This window comes from Erpetoichthys calabaricus, chromosome 12, assembly GCF_900747795.2.
Source record: "Erpetoichthys calabaricus chromosome 12, fErpCal1.3, whole genome shotgun sequence".
NCBI lineage: Eukaryota > Metazoa > Chordata > Cladistia > Polypteriformes > Polypteridae > Erpetoichthys > Erpetoichthys calabaricus.
The window spans coordinates 93228667-93247940 of NC_041405.2; the positions used below are offsets into that span (position 1 = coordinate 93228667).

Genomic DNA, 19274 nt, shown 5'->3' on the forward strand with positions numbered 1-19274 from the left:
TGATAATATCTGTCACATTTTGGGTTTTTTTCAGATTAATTTAAAATAAAAGAATTTGCAATTATGTTATAGTGGTTACAATACTTCTAAACTTTTTTGTGTTTTAATCACATTAGATGAAATGGGGCGCCACTAAGTCCCAAAACCCCAACTACACCAAAACAGTCCCAGGTGCAAAATAAACATTTTTATTTCACAAATACATTTCACGGTCCATTCCACAATTTCCAATTAACAATCCTTCTTTTCCTCCTCCAGGTGAGCTTTGCCTTCTGCCTCAAGTGGAGAAGGCTGGACGGCTCCCTTTTATGTTAGATCCAGGAGTACTGTGGTGTCAGGTCATTGCCTAATGGAAGCACTTCCATGTCAGACAGAAGCTCCTTGAAATAGGAAGTCCTTCTTCCTGCAGTGTCCTCTGGCGGCACCCAAAGGCCCTGGCAGAATCGTCCCTCAGGACGATGAATCCCATGGATCCCTGCGGGTGTCCGTACTGGGTCCAAGCAAGCAGAGTACTGTCAACTATCATACTGGGCTCTGGGGGTGGGTGGGGACTCTCTGGGATGGGGATACTGGTCTTGATATCTTGATATCCAACCTCCCCTTTTCCATCCACTAATTCTTCCTTTTGAGCGGGATAGCAATCTAGCCCCATCCTGGCCAGGTTATGCCTCCTTCTATGCAGTCCTTCTGTTATGGCTTCCCGGCCAGACAAGGACTCACCATAGCACTTAGACACTCATACACAGAAAAGAAAAAATCATGTTTACAGGCATGCAGGTAAAGCCACTGCCACTGTCAATGGTTTTTAATTTGGCAGTTTATATATTCTGCAAAAAGTGAATGCATTTATTTAATTAAACAGTTCATAAAACTTTTTCTTATGTACTTCTTTTTAATGGATGTTTCACCATGCAGAAGTAGATCTCTTTAATTTTATTAATATCAGTGGTACTTAAAATAAAATACAGAAACTAAATAAATTCCCCAGGGGAAAATGTTTGGCCCCAAACCAAAATTGCACCGACTAAACTCACCATGGGGATCAACTTTGCATATGTGTGCCAAGTCCCAAAAATGCTTCCTAGGGGCACTTCGCTAATAAACTGCAGGTGTGGTCAAATATCTGAATGAACCATTGCCTACGGTTTTTCCCTGTAGAAATGGGGAATCCATGCAAAATGTGGCAGAGACAGGTTAAAGGTGAGGACAAACAATCATTCAGGTTTGTATATTACATTTTATTGGCTACATTATAGGTTCCAGTTGCCCCGCCACTCTGTTCTGTACAAGTGGCTTAGGAAAATCAATGCAGAATGGATGGATTTAACAAGGGATGTCAATCCAAACCCTGATGATCCATAATGTCTGCTGGATTTTGTTTAGTCCTATTTCCTAATTAGAAACCAATTCTCTGGGCTTATGAAGCACGACATTTAATGAAGTATTCTTATTCTACCCATTTCCAGTTTGCACTGTCTCACATTCCTTCCTGCATACTTTACCAGGAAAATCAACACCATGACTGCAGGGGTGGTGGTGCTTACTTTATGAAAAGCAGCAACTTAATGATGAACCTACAAACAGGTAAATATGAAAATGGCACCACATTAAGCTGTTGTCTTTCTCTTGCTATTCAACACTGTTATTTATTCTAATTACCTTCTAGTTAATAAAAAAGAACAAAGTCTTTCAAATTCTTGAAAATTTAGTGAAGTGAAATGGAAGAGACAAACAATGAAGAGACTCACATTATATGGAATTAAAGTACCGGCAGCAGTGTGTATCTTTCTAAATTCTAAATAAAAATAATAGTGACATTATTACAGGTGGCGCAGTGGTAGTGCTGCTGCTTTGCAGTAAGGAGACTGGGTTCGCTTCCCAGTTCCTCCCTGAGTGGATAGCGCTTTGATTACTGAGAAAAGCACTATATAAATGTAATGAATTATTATTATTATTGTAGATATTATTTTTGAGATGAAGAAAGCTAAAGCAAGTTATCTGATTATACAGTGAGTTCTTTTGGAAGCAAAATTGACATTAAATTAAGAAACAGGTTAGGACAAATGCTTACAGACCCATTATACCACCTCCTATGACTTCTCATTCATGTTATATGTGAAAATGTACTATTTTCAGCTTTACCTGTTTATCCATGGCTCTCCCATGGGTGGACTTGTCAGATTATTGCAAAGATTGCCAAATCTACGAGTTTAAGCCACAGAGAGGAATTACAGAATGCAAGGGAAAAAGTGTACAAAAAAGGTTTTTGCTTTTGGTTATTCATACAGGATGAACAATGTAGGTACTGCTTGCAGCTGGGCAAAAGTTTTTTTGTTATTATTTGTTGAAGAAAGATGTCTTGATCAAATGAAAACTTCTCAGTATGCTTCATTGTGGAAGCCAGGTTCATCACCGCACATATTCTTAAAAACAGCAAAACAGACTTTAAAGATTAAGGTAGAAGGTTGCTCAAAATTGCTAAGTTGATGACTGATAAAAAATGGTGAATTACGTAGCTAATAAATTCCTCTGTCTGGACCTGGCACAGGAAGAAGCACCAACCCATGTATATAATGTGCATATCTGTGGTAAAAACAGGATGATAAATGAGTAGAATGTATAACAGGGCAGGGATGATCACAAAGAGAAACCAATGTATAACAGGGCAGGGATGATCACAAAGAGAAACCAATGTAACAATGGAATAAACCTTTGTATTCCATTTATACCTAGGTATAAAAAGTCCCTAATGGTCTTCCTGAGTAACATGTACACTTCCTACAAGTACAAATAATCAACCAAAGCTCTCAATTTTACTCCTCCTTTTCTCAATTTATTTAGCAAATGGCTACACTGTCTCAAATCTTGGCACCAGGCCTTTTTTGCAGAGAATGCTACTATGGTACTACTTCTACAAAGTCAACATGTTAGAATTTCTTTTGATGAATCCACCTTACTTCTCATCTCTTAATCCCACATTGAAGAAAAAGGTTCAGATGTCCATAAATGCCCTTGAGTGAAACTGTGATCCCTTACATAGCTTGCAGATTCTCCCCTTTCCTCTACTATGGCTTAAAGTCTGTAAATGACATCAAATTATGTATTTTTTTTTCCTGACGTCCACTACTACCTTTGTGCATAAAGGATCTACATCTCAACCCCTAACATAGGGCTCCTTAATTGCACCTTGGAGGCTACAGTGGCTGCAGATCTTTGCTTTAAACAATTTCTTAATTAGAAACTGGTTATTACTAAAGCAGTATGTTTTTTGGGCTTAGTTTTAGTTAACTTGCGTGTTAAGACTCAGAAATCTTAGCTACCTATTTTACTTTTAAACAGTTGCATTTCAGATTTAATTGTTGCCCACTTTCTTAAACAGCAATGAGTTAATAATGTGGTGCAAATGACAACTGAAATGACAAAGCAACTCTCCAGCTAACGTGCTTCCATTTAAATATGTGCACATACATCAAGAAGTATCACTGTTAATAAAATCTTTTGAAATAAATGAGACAAGGGAAGAACCAAGAAGTACAAATCCGTTACAAGCCCCATATATACAGTATATATATATATATATATATATATATATGGATAATGTTCTCAGAAAACAAAATAATACATTTTATTTATATAGCACCTTTTCCAAAAAACCTACAATGTGATAAATAACTAATATACCATATTACTGAATACCAAGTTTCATCATCTTCTAGGCCTTGCCTCCTTGTCCATTATGTATCTGGAATGGTACAGTTTTTATTTCCCAGGTATGCCAAGGAAGTCAGGAACAAATGTGGCACCAATATGGTGCTGGTGCAGTGTTGCTCAAAGTGTTGATGGGGTACCCACACAGTCAATGGAGATATAAGACAGGCACTTTAAACGAAAGTGCTCCAAAAACGTTTCTTTGGAAATTTTCCACACATATAGTGGAATTCATTTTCAGTATAACTTAAAAAATCCAGGCTTCCTAAGTTGCACAATGCAATAAAAATTCAAGTCCCAGTAATAAAATAGTAACAACAGCAATGACATGTATTCGTTTAAAGTATTTAATTAGTATTTGAAATGCCCAAATTTGGCAGATCACAAAATACATTTTATTGGGAACATATTCTCTAATCCAATGCAGGTTTTTCTCAGGTTTTCTCCTATATCCTGGAGATGTTATGTTAATTGTCAACTATGAACTGCCGTTGTACGAGTTAGGATTGATCTTTTGTGATTGTCAGTGTACCCTACAATGGGCTGGCACGCTTTCTGAGACTGCTTCCCCATTTGCCGCTCTGGAAAAGGCACTTAAGCTACCCACCATCCTGAACTGAAAAGGTGGGTTAGAAGATCTTAGAAGATAAACACTCCCTTATTTATTTTTCTCGTTTTTACAAGAGCTCAACAGCCCTTCCTTTGCATTTAAATGAATTCTGCACAGTGTTCAATGATAATGTTTTGGCACGACAAACAGAAAAATTCCTTCCCTGGCAATAATTTGTTATGTAATACTGGACTATTTTTGCTGCACCCAGGAGAGAAATTAATCGGCTACACTGAGATTGCCATTATATTAAGTAGATTAATTTTGAGTTATATCCAAAACGCTTGTAATCACGTTGCTTTGGAAATTCTTCGTTTTATACGAAGTGTTAAAAAAACGGCAGGCTTAACGGTTTAAAAGTATTATAGTTGCCGTGTTTTAACTTTTTTCAAAATGCAACAAAGTTAGCTCTAAGGTTTTTAAAAAATACATTTAGTCGCAGATGATTATTATAGGACATTTGCGTTGTTTATACAATATTTACCTTTTCTATATCTTCAGGGTTCACTGAAAATACATTATGTTCCAGAGAATCAGTATAACAATAGTAACTGTTCCAACCCGGGTACTTTCTACTACAGCCAATAAAGCGCAACTCATTTGAAAAGAATTATAGGTTAGATGAGGAGGTGACCGAGACGTTAAAAGCTTTCTATTGGTTACATTATCGAACCGCCTCTTAAGGGGGAGGGCCTTAACTTCATAGTCTGCAAAACTATTGGTTATCACGGCGGAAATTTCTTCTCGACCAGCCCACTCTTTCCTTACCTAAGCACAGAAAGAGGCGGAACTTGATGACGTTAGAAACGGTCGCGGTAGTTTTCAAATGTTCCATTAAACCGGGAAGGAAGGTTTACAAATACAGTAATGGAAGGCCGGAGTTTGAACTATAGTTTAAGACAGAAAAAAGAAGCGGAGGATCCTATGGTGCGTGCTCATCAGTATTTTGACGATGGTACGGTAAATCGGACTTATTGTGTACTTTGCTAGCGATCAATATGTTTTTGAAACAGTGTGGTACGAGTTCGATTTGTTGTTATTTTGTCTAAGTTAGCACACAGTAGTCTTCAGCAGAAGGATGTTCTTGCATGTTAAAGTTCTACCAACATGAAAGATACAGTATACTACGTAGTAGGCACTTCTTGTGTTAGACGGTAGTTTATTGGAGTGGTTAATTAGCACTGCTAACACCGTTTGGAATTGGTGTTCGTTTTCTGCGCCACCCGATACTGTTCTGTTCTGCTCTGCTCTGCTCTGTTCTGTTCTGCAGATTTTAAAATACTCTCGTGACAAACTCCTTCATATTAAACAGTTTGTCCAGAGCAAATGGTCTGATTGGAATGTCCTAAAAGACACTGGTATTGTGCGGCGCCCGAAATATTTACATCGCGGGTCAGGTCGCCGCCACAGCCGGGCTGCCAATGAAATCTTCACTGGTAGCATTTGCTCAGGAATATGCCGTCCTACTCACGGCTTTGGAAATAGGAGTGTCAGTGTGCCAAATCTGCAATATGTTAAATAAACTCTGGTCATGGATCTGCGCACAACGAACCTACATCGGCTAATATTGCACTGTTTAACTCCAGATCTCTTAATGGCAAAGCTTTGGTGCTATCAGAATTCATTGACTTGCTATGCTTAACAGAAACTTGGCAAAAACCAAATGATTTTACATCTGTCACGGGAGTGACCCCGGCCGAATATATTCACTTCACGGAGCCTCGCAGCTCAAGACAAGGCGACGGAGTCGCAGTAGTTGCTAAATCGAATTTAAACATCAAAAGAATCCCCATTGACGGTCCATTGTCTTTCGAGTGTCTGGCTCTTAAGCTAATAACAAAATCTGGTCCTGTCTTACTTATTGTTGCCTTTCGTCCCCCGAAATACAATGCGTCTTTTTTTATCTGATCTGACTGAATTATTAACCTACTTAAGTTCACTTTCCCAGAGAGTCATTCTTCTTGGCGATTTCAACATCCATATTGACATTACTACATGTAAACTGAGAAATTAATTCCAATCCTTACTGGACTGTTTTGACTTGGTGCAGCATGTTGATTTTCCCACGCACTCTGGTGGTCATATACTGGACCTTATCTGCACATCTGGATTATCTGTAGGCAACACTTATAGCAGTGATTTGGGACTCTCTGACCATAAAGCTGTGCTTTTCACTGTCTCAAAACCTCTCCCTCCTCTTACCTGTAAACGTCAAATTTCTTTCCGAAACCTTAAAAATATCTGTCCCTCTGTTCTTGCTGGATCCATTCCTGATGTTTTTCTGTCTTCACCTATTCCATCAACACTAGATAGTCTTGTTGACCACTATAACTCAGCCCTTCATTCAGCACTAGATAAAACGGCTCCTTTAAAACATAAGGAGGTTTCCTTTAAACGTTCTCCTCCATGGTATAATTCAGAGCTACAATCTATGAAAGCAACTGACCGACGCCTTGAGAGAATGTCACGTAAGACTGGCCTCACTATTCACATCCAGGCGTTCTCTGACCATCAAAGGGCTTACAGGGATACACTAACTTCAGCCAAGAACACACATTATGGCAGAATAATTGAAATTGGCAGTGAAAACCCAAGGGTTTTGTTCTCTGTAGTTAATAAATTGCTTCAACCTACATCTGGCCCAGTTACCTCCTCTACTGAAGTCGTCTGTAAAAAAATTCCTCCACTTTTTCCTCAATAAAATTAAAGATCTAAATAATTCAACTAACATAAATCTATCATCCATTTATATAATTCCCTGTCTTCCCACTCCATCCAGCTACTTTTCTAAATTTTCACCAGTCACATTGGCATTTATTAATGACCTGCTTTGTAAGATGAGGTCAACTACTTGTGTACTGGACCCCATTCCCACCACACTTCTTGAATCCTGCCTTCATGCTATAATCCCGACTGTTACGACAATTATTAATACATCCCTCGACACTGGGTTTGTGCTAGCCACTTTTAAAATCACTTCTGTAACCCACATGTTAAGATCATCACCATCAAGACCAGACCTTTTTTTTTAACAATTTTCGGCCTATTTCCCACTTACCTTTTGTGTCAAAACATCTTGAGTGTGTTGTAGCCTCCCAGCTCACCAATTACTTAACTTCTAATAATTTGATGGAACCCTTTCAGCCTGGTTTTTAGGGTGCAGAACAGCTGTGAAACTGCTCTTCTTCGGGCAACCAATGATTTGCTTATGGCAGCAGACTCTGGACAAACCAGCATATTAATTCTGTTAGACCTCAGTGCAGCATTTGACACTGTCAGACATGACATTCTACTGTCCAGAATGGAGAACATGCTGGGTATCTCTGGCACTGCCCTCCAGTGGTTCAAGTCCTGTCTGACTGATAGGCAACAGTTTGTTAGTCTTGGCAACAGCAGATCCAGCTCAGCGCCAGTTACACAAGGAGTTCCTCAGGGCTCTGTCCTTGGCCCTCTTCTCTTCTGTATTTATATGCTTCACCTTGACCATATTATTCGCAGCTATGGACTGGGTTATCATTTTTATGCAGATGACACTCGACTCTATTTCAATGTTAAAAGTGCAACTTCATCAGAGTTTTCTCAGCTCACAACTTGCCTCAGTGAAATTAAAACCTGGATGGAGCAGAACTCTTTAAAATTAAATTGCAACAAAACTGAACTCCTGCAAATTGGCAGTAAAGCGCTACTTAAGAAAATGATCTCCTTTTCAGTCATTCCTGACGGTGATCTCATCAGACCTTCTTCTGATGCAAGGAATCTTGGTGTCATTTTTGATTCCTCCCTTTCTTATTCCACCCACATAAACCACATTAAGAAACTTTCTTACTTTCACCTCCTTAACATATCCCATGTTCGCTCCTTCCTCTCCTTTTCTAATGCTGAGAAACTTGTCCATGCCTTTATCACATCCCGCATCGATTATTGTAACTTGCTGCTGGCGGGTGCCCCCTTCTAATCTTATATCACAGCTCCAGTTGATTCAAAACTCTGCTGCAAGAGTCCTTACTTGAACCAGCAACAGTGAGCACATCACACCCATCCTGCTTCGCCTTCATTGTCTCCCTGTGTCTTACAGGATTGTATATAAAATTCTATTAATAACCTACAAAGCTTTAAATGCCGTTGCACCGGGCTACATCAGTGACCTTCTAAAATCACTATGTGCCTGTCCGCCCACTAATGTCCTCTGATTCTGGTAATCTTGTTGTGCCTCACACTAACCTGCACTCTATGGGTGATGGGGCCTTCAGCTCCATAGCACCCAGACTTTGGAATGACATCCCGAAATTAATTAGATCAGCTGACTCCATTCATTCTTTTAAAAAACAACTTAAAACTCATCTGATTAGGAAGGCTTTTAACTTAACTTAACATTCTGCCCTTTCTTTCAGTTTACCTTTCTGTCCAGGTGCTCAGGATATTTTGTGTGTCTGTTATATCACAAATTACGTTATTTGTTAGGTTTTTCTTTTAGTATTGAATTTAGTATTTTACTCTGGTTTATCGTTCTTTATTATCTTTAATGCTTTATCTGTTTCATTGTTCTATTCAGGAAAACATATCCAATGTTACATATACCTTGCTGTTTTTTTTTTTTTTGTTTTTTACTAAGACTCTGTGAAGTGCCTTGAGCATGGGAAAGGCACTATATAAATAAAATTTATTATTATTTCCTGCCTAGAACAATTAGTTTTGATTGTAAGCCAGTAAATGTGCATACTAAGTTGATTTGTACTTCCAAACTGGTAATCTTTTATTGTATGTGGATGTGTATCTGACCATGTAAATGTCCAGGGTCGAGTCCTTCATGTTGACAGGATGTTTTCTGTAAACCAGGAAAAGTAAAAAGAGAATTTATAAAATAAAGCTACACATCACTCCTTACCAGAATAGTTTTTTTTTTCTCATTTAAGTCATTTTACACTTTCAAAAATTATTAATGGTTAGTTTGGATTAATGGTATTAAAGTTTGTAAGGTAGAGTGTAAAAAATTGTAAAGCAATAGTTCTATACGAGTTGTGACTAATAATGGCTAAAGGGGATTTTTATGATGAGTTGATGGATGACACAGAATTATTTTTGTTTTATTTTTTTATTTATTTTAGCCAAGCCTGGCATATTGTGGAAGGGAAATGATATTCTCGAGATGCATCTTACAAACATAGAGAACCAAGCATTCGGATGGGGATTAAGTCCTGTGCTTATTGATGTCCTTCTAGATTTTGCACTGGGTCTCAAAGCAGGTAATACATTTTTTACTGTGATCATTCTTGTTTAGATAATACTTTGAGAGTGCTTGCATTTTACAGGATTTGTTACTTTGCTGGCACAACAAATAATTTTCTTACGTTTTGAAATGTCAAGTTGTTGCAAAAAGCTACAATTACTGAAAAACAGACAATGATTTATATTTCAAGCTGGAGGAAATTGCAGACTGTTTCTGATCTATAGATGAAAATTGTCAAAATGTAGTTAAACAGAAAAATATTGTGTTGTCGAGTAGGTGGAGTAAGGTGCATGAACCTTATGGTTTTAGTAGGGCAGACAGAACAAGCTTAAGTAAATATGTGTTACTTTGCACTTTCTCATCTCTGTTACATAATTAAAAGTAACTTAAGGGCTTGATCATGAGCTCTTCTAAACTGTGGCTTACCAAAGAGAGAAATAAGTTTAAACTTGACACAATTGTACTGTCTGTTTTTCACTTTTATTTCTAATGTTTCAATTGACATAGAGCTTTACTTTGCTCAATTGTCTCTGCTTTACACGATCAATTTATGTAAAGAAATGTAAATAATGAAAAACCTCTGGTTGATCACCATTTCTATGAAATATAAACTTGTCTGCTCTTTCCCAATCTCTTCTGCATTCTCTTGCAATTCAAGTTATTTTAACACTGAAGACAATACTGAGAAAAGCAAAATGTTAAATTTGGTTATAATTATTGGGATCTTCGCAGTTTGCTGCTACTGTATGGTTTTTCTAAGCATTTTAAGTCAGTTTGTACCTTAAGCCTCAGATTAGGATGATAATGACATTCTTAAGTAAAGGTCCATGCTAAAAGTTTGATTATAAAGATGCTTCATTATACTGATTTTAATGTTCGTTTTTGGATTATAACATGCTGAGTTGACACTGTAATTTCCTCTAAAGTAGTACTAAAAGCATTGGCTGTCTAAACCATCATGTGTACTTTTATACTGTACCACTTTTACTGATTATTTTTTGTAATAGATGCTGTATGTATTTTGCATTGTGTAAAGTTAAATACGGTACAATTTAAAAGGGTTAAAAGATCTGACTATCTGATTTTTTTTTTTTTTAACACTAGAATTACCAGAGCCTACGAAAAAACTCGTAAATCCGTCCCACCTTAAATCGCGTTTTAAATCCGTTTGCACCTCTCCGCCAGAGTCCTTTGTCATCTAAATGTGCTGATAAACAAAAGCTACTAGCAGCCAGCTATTCCATCCCCCCACCGACTTAGAATGAACTTCTCCTAGCTCAAGCCTTGCCTTGATTTGATTACCTGGGATTGAAGTGGAGTTTTAGAGTGGAAATAATTCTAGCGTTATTTGGAATACACGCATTTCACGTGTGTTCCATTTCTATAGTAGGCTGTGCAAATACATTTTTAAAACAGAAACTTTTTTCATATTCTAATAGTAAATGACAAAATGTAGGCATAAACTATATAACGTATGAAGCCTGAAGTCCATATATCAAAGAAACACTTTCACAAAAGGTTCAAATAAGAGAACACGTGCGCTTTCATTCCAAAAAAAAAAAAAAAAAAAAAGCCGCGTTAGCATGCCACATTGACATTCTTACTACAACCGCCGCGGTGGTGTAATGGTATCAGCCCCTGACTGGGAATCAGAGAGTGGCGAGTTCGATCCCGCACGGCTCCACTTCGAGAAATTAACTGCATTTATTCTTACAATTTTAGAATAACAACATAAATTTGATTTCAGTCTGTAACAGCCGGTGTAACTTATGATACTGGTAAAGGTTAGCTTTTTTTTTATTTTTTTTTTTTTTATTCACTTTTCATTCTCGCAGTCGCATTCAGAATCAATCCATACAACCCCATCTGACACAGCTGGTTTCACATAAATAAAAGTGCACTTTTATTCAAGACTATAACCGAAGAATAAAGAAAGCAAGTTACAGTTGGTAGTTGATACGACAGCTTGCGTGGTGCAATGTTAAGAACTGCTGATTTCCGATCCGTGCTATATAAAATCATCACATTCAAATATTAACAGTTCCCACACACCCAAGGTCCGCCATTCCTACATTTACGACATGTGTACTTGTTGCAGTGTACACACCTCTCTGTGCTATGGTTCCTATTACAGTGAATGAGCACCTGACACTGTACTTTCTTCCCTGGGGAAGCTGAGGTCTTAGAACGGAAGTTTGTTGATGCTGTATCATCTTTTCTTTTTCCATCGCCTTTTCCTGTAAGAAGCGACGACGAAGTTCCTCTGCAAGGTGAGCCATGAACACTCTTCTTTTCTCAGTGGACCCCATGCATGCCTTATACAGTACGTGTGTGTTCATCGCTGCTAGGTCAAGGATGTTGTAGAACACAGCAACTGGCCACCTACGTGTTCCTGTTCGCACTGAACAAGCACGCGCCTTCTGGTCCATGATGTCAACGCCACGCTGGGGAAAAAAGAAAGACAAATATATGTGACATTTTGAAGAAATCATTTTATCACCAGAATAGCACCAGAATACTTCGTCACACTAATATTTTTTTCATTAGCATACCTTCATGTGGTTGTAGTCTGTGACCGTGTTTGTTTTTTTTTTTTTTATCTTGCCCAATCTCCACATCATGGTGCATTGTGCTGAGAATGCAGACAGACTTCATCTTTTTGGGCACATACACTGTCAGCATGGCACTGGGAGATCTAAACACCAGCGTGGAGAATTGTTCGTGTACTGAACTGACTTTAGCTGCAGGTGGAAGTTCCCGTCGCACTTTATTCATGGTGCCAAGCAGAGTTGTATTGCGGTGCAGCAGTCTATTAGCCAGCGAAAGTGATGTGAAGAAGTTGTCTGTTGTTACGGTTCTGCCTTTGTCCAGAAATGGCTCCATAAGTTTTATGACCACCGACTCGGAAAGTCTTTCTCCCGTGGGACGACTGGGATCTTTTCCTAAATAAGGAGTGGCATTGCACATGTACTTTGTCTCCAAATCTGCCGCAATCCAAAAAGGCAGAACCGTAACAACAGACAACTTCTTCACGTCACTTTCGCTGGCTAATAGACTGCTGCACCGCAATACAGCTCTGCTTGGCACCATGAATAAAGTGCGACGGGAACTTCCACCTGCAGCTAAAGTCAGTTCAGTACACGAACAATTCTCCACGCTGGTGTTTAGATCTCCCAGTGCCATGCTGACAGTGTATGTGCCCAAAAAGATGAAGTCTGTCTGCATTCTCAGCACAATGCACCATGATGTGGTGATTGGGCAAGATAAGAAAAAAAAAAAAACAAACACGGTCACAGACTACAACCACATGAAGGTATGCTAATGAAAAAAATATTAGTGTGACGAAGTATTCTGGTGCTATTCTGGTGATAAAATGATTTCTTCAAACTGTCACATATATTTGTCTTTCTTTTTTCCCCAGCGTGGCGTTGACATCATGGACCAGAAGGCGCGTGCTTATTCAGTGCGAACAGGAACACGCAGGTGGCCGGTTGCTGTGTTCTACAACATCCTTGACCTAGCAGCGATGAACGCACACGTACTGTATAAGGCATGCACGGGGTCCACTGAGAAAAGAAGAGTGTTCATGGCTCACCTTGCAGTGGAACTTCGTCGTCGCTTCTTACAGGAAAAGGCGATGGAAAAAGAAAAGATGATACAGCATCAACAAACTTCCGTTCTAAGACCTCAGCTTCCCCCAGGGAAGAAAGTACAGTGTCAGGTGCTCATTCACGGTAATAGGAACCATAGCACAGAGAGGTGTGTACACTGCAACAAGTACACATGTCGTAAATGTAGGAATGGCGGACCTTGGGTGTGTGGGAACTGTTAATATTTGAATGTGATGATTTTATATAGCACGGATCGGAAATCAGCAGTTCTTAGCATTGCACCACGCAAGCTGTCGTATCAACTACCAACTGTAACTTGCTTTCTTTATTCTTCGGTTATAGTCTTGAATAAAAGTGCACTTTTATTTATGTGAAACCAGCTGTGTCAGATGGGGTTGTATGGATTGATTCTGAATGCGACTGCGAGAATGAAAAGTGAATTAAAAAAAAAAAAAAAAAAAAAAAGCTAACCTTTACCAGTATCATAAGTTACACCGGCTGTTACAGACTGAAATCAAATTTATGTTGTTATTCTAAAATTGTAAGAATAAGAGCAGTTCATTTCTCGAAGTGGAGCCGTGCGGGATCGAACTCACCACCCTCTGATTCCCAGTCAGGGGCTGATACCATTACGCCACTGCAGCGGTTGTAGTAAGAGTGTCAATGTGGCATGCTAACGCGGCTTTTTTTGTTTTGTTTTTTTTTTTTTTTTGAATGAAAGCGCACGTGTTCTCTTATTTGTACCTTTTGTGAAAGTGTTTCTTTGATATATGGACTTCAGGCTTCATACGTTATATAGTTTATGCCTACATTTTGTCATTTACTATTAGAATATGAAAAACGTTTCTGTTTTAAAAATGTGTTTGCACAGCCTACTATAGAAATGAAACACACGTGAAATGCGTGTATTCCAAATAACGCTAGAATTATTTCCACTCTAAAACTCCACTTCAATCCCAGGTAATCAAATCAAGGCAAGGCTTGAGCTAGGAGAAGTTCATTCTAAGTCGGTGGGGGGATGGAATAGCTGGCTGCTAGTAGCTTTTGTTTATCAGCACATTTAGATGACAAAGGACTCTGGCGGAGAGGTGCAAACGGATTTAAGACGCGATTTAAGGTGGGACGGATTTACGAGTTTTTCGTAGGCTCTGGTAATTCTAGTGTTAAATACATTGTTCACAAAATTTTACCCTGGGTTCCTTTAGTAAGCATACACTTTTGAAGCTATCCTGACTTGTTTAGATAATTGTATGTGGAATAAGAATGAATGCAAAATAAAAAAATAAAAAAAAACTTTGTTTTTTCTTTAAGGCAGAGCAACAAGTGCACGTATCATGAAGTGCTTGATTCCAGCAACAGTAGTGCCAGAGAACTCATTGATTAAAGGTGTTTCTTGGATATGTGTGGGCACACTGCCAACAAACTTACAGGTAAAAATGTCATGACTGCTACAGACATTTTAAAATTTTAAATTATAGTATACTGTATGGCTTTCATCTTGAGAGAGGTTGGACTTTGTTCCACTCTGGAGTTGCTGTGGGTGAAAGGCGGTGGGCAGGGGTGGGCTTGCTTATGGCCCCCTGGCTCGAGGCCTGTACGTTGGGGTTCTCCCCATTGGACGAGAGGGTTGATTCCCTGTGCCTTTGAGTTGGGGGAAGGACTCTGACTGTTGTTTGCACTTATGCGCTGAACGACAGTTCAGAGTACCTGGCCTTCTTGGAGTCCCTGGAAGAAGCACTGCGAGGTGCAGCTCCTGGGGACTCTATCGTACTGCTGGGAGACTTAAACGCTCACGTCAGCAACGACAGTGAAACCTGGAGAGGTGTGATTGGGAGGAACGGCCTCCCTGATCTAAACTGGAGTGTTGTTCAGTTGTTGGACTTCTGTGCTGGCCATGGATTGTCCATAGTGAACACCATGTTCGAGCATAAGGGTGTCCATAAGTGCACTTGGTGCCAGGATACCCGAGGTCTCAGCTTGATGATCGACTTTGTAATCGTGTCATCAGATCTGCAACCTTATGTCTTGGACACTCGGGTGAAGAGAGGGGCTGATCACCACCTGGTGGTAAGTTGGATCAGATGGCGGGAGAGACTGCCGGACAGACCAGGCAGGCCCAAACGTATAATGAGGATCTGCTGGGAACGTCTGACGGAGGAACCGGTCAGAAAGATCTTTAACTGCCACCTCTGGCAGAACTTCAACCATATTCCGAGGGAGGCGAAGGACATTGAGCCTGAATGGGCCATGTTCTGAGCCTCCATTGTCAAAGCAACAGAACGGAGCTGTGGCCGCAAAGTTGTCAGTGCCTCTTGTGGTGGTAATCTACGAACCGGGTGGTGGACACCTAAGGTTCGTGAGGCCGTCAAGTTGAAGAAAGAGTCCTACCGGGTCTGGTTGACCAATGGGACTCCAGAGGCAGCTGAAGGGTACCGGCGGGCCAAGCATGTGGTGGCATCGGCTGTTGCTGAGGCAAAAACCCGGGCATGGGAGGAGTTTGGGGAAGCCATGGAAAACGACTTTCGGTCTGCACCGAGAAGGTTCTGGCAAACCGTCGGGTGCCTCAGGAGGGGAAGTGGTGCTCCACCAACACTGTGTACAGTGGAGATGGGGCCCTGCTGGCTTCAACTGCAGATGTTATTGACTGGTGGAAGGAATACTTCGAGGATCTTCTCAATCCCACCAGCATGTCTTCCTAAGAGGAGGCAGAGCTGGAGGACTCCGGGGGTGGTGCCTGTCCATATCGGGGGCCGAGGTAGTTAAAAAGCTCCAAGGTGTCGGGCCCCTGGGGTGGACAAGGTTCACCCTGGGTTCCTCAAAGCTCTGGATGTTGTGGGGCTGTCCTGGTTGACACATCTCTGCAACATCGAATGAACATTGGGGGCAGTGCCTCTGGATTGGCAAACTGGGGTGGTGGTCCCCCTTTTTAAGAATGGTGACCGGAGGATGTGCTCCAACTATAGGGGGATCACACTCCTCAGCCTTCCCGGTAAGGTCTATTCAGGGGTGCTGGAGAAGAGAGCTCGGTCGATGGTCGAATCTTGGATTCAAGAGAAACAATGCAGATTCTGTCTGGGCCGTAAAACACTGGACCAGCTCTACACCCTAGCCAGGATCCTGGAGGGGGCATGGGAGTTTGCCCAACCAGTCCACATGTGTTTTGTGGATTTGGAGAAGGCATTTGACCGTGCTCCGAGAGTACGAGGTACAAGGCTCTTTGTTATGAGCCATTCAGTCCCTGTACAGGAGGAGCAGGTGCTTGGTCCGCATTGCCGGTAATAAGTTGGACTTGTTTCCTGTTGAGGTTGGACTCCGCCAGGGCTGTCCTTTGTCACCGATTCTGTTCATAAGTTTTATGGACAGAATTTCTAGGCGCAGCCAAGGAGCAGAGGGGGTATGGTTCGGTAACCTCAGAATCTTGTCTCTGCTATTTGTGGATGACGTGGTTCTGTTGGCTTCATCGGACAGTGGCCTCCAGCTCTCACTTGAGCGGTTCACAGCCGAGTGTGAAGTGGCGGGGATGAGAGTCAGCACCTGTAAATCCGAGGCCATGGTTCTCAGCCGGAAAAGGGTGGAATGCTCTCTCCGGGTTGGGAACACATTATTGCCTCAAGTGGAAGAGTTCAGGTATCTCGGGGTCTTGTTCACGAGTGAGAGAAGAATTGAGCGGGAGGTCGACAGATGGATCGGTGCGGCATCCGCAGTAATGCGAGCTCTGCAATGATCCGTTGTGGTGAAGAGAGAGCTGAGCCAAAAGGCGAAGCTGTCGATTTACCGGTCGATCTACGTTCCTACCCTCACCTATGGCCACAAGCTTTGGGTAGTGACCGAAAGAGCAAGGTCGCGGATACAAGTGGCCGAAATGAGTTTTCTCCACAGAGTGGCTAGACTTTCCCTTAGAGAGAGGGTGAGGAGTTCAGTTATCCGGGAGAGACTCAGATTAGAGTCACTGCTCCTCCGCATTGAGAGGAGTCAGTTGAGGTGGTTCGGGCATCTGGTTAGGATGCCCCCTGGACGCCTCCCTAGGAGGGTGTTCTGGGCATGTCCCACTGGGAGAAGGCCACGGGGCAGACCCAGGACACGCTATCTCCCGGCTGACCTGGAAACACCTCGGGGTCCTCCCAGGGGAGCTGGAGGAGGTGGCCGGGGAGAGGAAGGTCTGGGCTTCCCTGCTTAGGCTGCTGCCCCCGCAACCCGACCTCGGATAAGCAGTGGATAATTAATGGGTGGATGGTTTTATGTATGGCTTTCATGTGAGACTGACAAAACATACCATGCAGCAATTAGTTAATATTAAGCTTTACATCTCATTTATTTCACCTTTTTCTTTATTTAATAGATCACATTTTTCCGCTGGTTTATCACCATGTTTGACTTCATTGACTCAAAGGAACACTTGAATTCTCTTTATGGGATTTTATTTTATTTTCTACAAGATGAGAACTTGGTAAGATACTGGAGTTTGCCTGTACCATGTCCGTAATGTTAACTAATGCAAAGTAAATATAACATTATATAGTTTAATTATTTTGCTCAAACAACTTCAGTCGTTTAATTCAGTACTATTAATACTTAATATTAAATTTAAGTGTGAATTTCCCATTGGGATTAATAAAGTATCTATCTATCTATCTATCTATCTATCTATCTATCTATCTATCTATCTATCTATCTATCTATCTATCTATCTATCTATCTATCTATCTATCTATCTATCTATCTATTAGATCATCTCTGTATATTGCACATTCTCTCACTTTATAAATGGGTGTCATTCTATAAGTGATATGAAAGTAACACTTACTTATTTTTATTCTGTAGTGTCCATATGTTTGCAATTTACTTTACCTATTAACTACTAGAGAAAATGGTAAGTAATTATTTTTTGTTTTATGACCATTTTCATCGGCCAATTGAATTTATAATTTTATGCAGATTTCATATATATGTATATACGTGTGTGTGTGTGTGTGTGTGTGTGTGTGTGTATATATATATATATATATATATATATATATATATATATATATATATATAATGTGTGTGTGTGTGTATATACACACACAGCAGTAATGGCACGATAACATGCAGTGAATATACTTGACTTGAGCATTCAATCTGCCTCAAGAATGATTTAAGATTTGAAGAGGTAGGGGAAGTGATGGCGATGGTAGTAGGGATGAAAACGGCGCCCATACGCATGCGCCGCACGGCTGACCTGCTGGCCACTGCCGGGAGTTGATTCTACAATAAAATAAAAAGAGGAATAACCTTGGAGGTCAATCATCACCCCAAAAGCGGATAGTAGACGTCACGTGGTATATGTGTACCAAATTTGAGGTCAATAGGCCAAACGGTTTGCGAGCTACAGGTGATTTAAAATCCTGGACAGACAAACGAACAGCCACGGTAGCGTATTGTATATAAAGATATATATTAGTGCTGGGCAGTATGAACAAAATTCAATATGACGGTATTTTTTTTCCATGCATAAGTATATAGGGATCTGCACTGGCAATTGGAAGATTGCCGGTTCGAATCCCGTAAATGCCAGTAGGGACTCTGCTCTGTTGGGGCCTTGAACAAGGCCCTTAACCTGCAATTGCTGAGCGCTTCGAGTAGTGAGAAAAGTGCTATATAAATGCAAAGTATTATTATTATAGACTGGCTAAGAATAACCCTTTCCTCTGTCATGAGAATTGTACATTGTACAAAAAAAAAGTATGTGCACACAAGTATTAATACAGGTTTGCATGGCCCCATAAATTGATAGTCTTCAAGAAGAGAAGAAATCACATTGCATGACGGATGCAGTCAAAATATAGAACCTTTTTATTGAACAAAGTTTGCAAACAACTTAAACTAAAAATTTGACAGCATATTTTCAACCATCCAAAGAGGCATTTAGACTTAGTAAAATATCCAGAGGTGCTTGTCAAAAGTTGTATTGCACTGAACATGTCTTTGAAAATGAATAAATAGTAAATATTTTTTGTAAACCAACTACACTTTCAGTTATTGTTAAAAAATCTCTGTCCACTGACACGTTAAAGTGACTTTAACAACTTTACCATCATTAAACTGCATAATATTTAAACTAATAAATAATAACAATAAA

General features: G+C 40.3%; 1 protein-coding gene across 1 annotated transcript in view; it reads left to right on the forward strand.

The window, feature by feature from the left end:
* Positions 1-5061: 5061 nt before the first annotated feature.
* The window catches only part of cenpi (centromere protein I), a 50627-nt gene continuing 36414 nt past the window's right edge, over positions 5062-19274 (forward strand). The window contains exons 1-5 of the mRNA XM_028815912.2: positions 5062-5273; positions 9424-9561; positions 14468-14586; positions 17496-17603; positions 17978-18026. Coding sequence (XP_028671745.2) covers positions 5186-5273; positions 9424-9561; positions 14468-14586; positions 17496-17603; positions 17978-18026 — 502 coding nt within the window. The 5' untranslated portion in view covers positions 5062-5185. The remainder of the gene's footprint in view (positions 5274-9423; positions 9562-14467; positions 14587-17495; positions 17604-17977; positions 18027-19274) is intronic.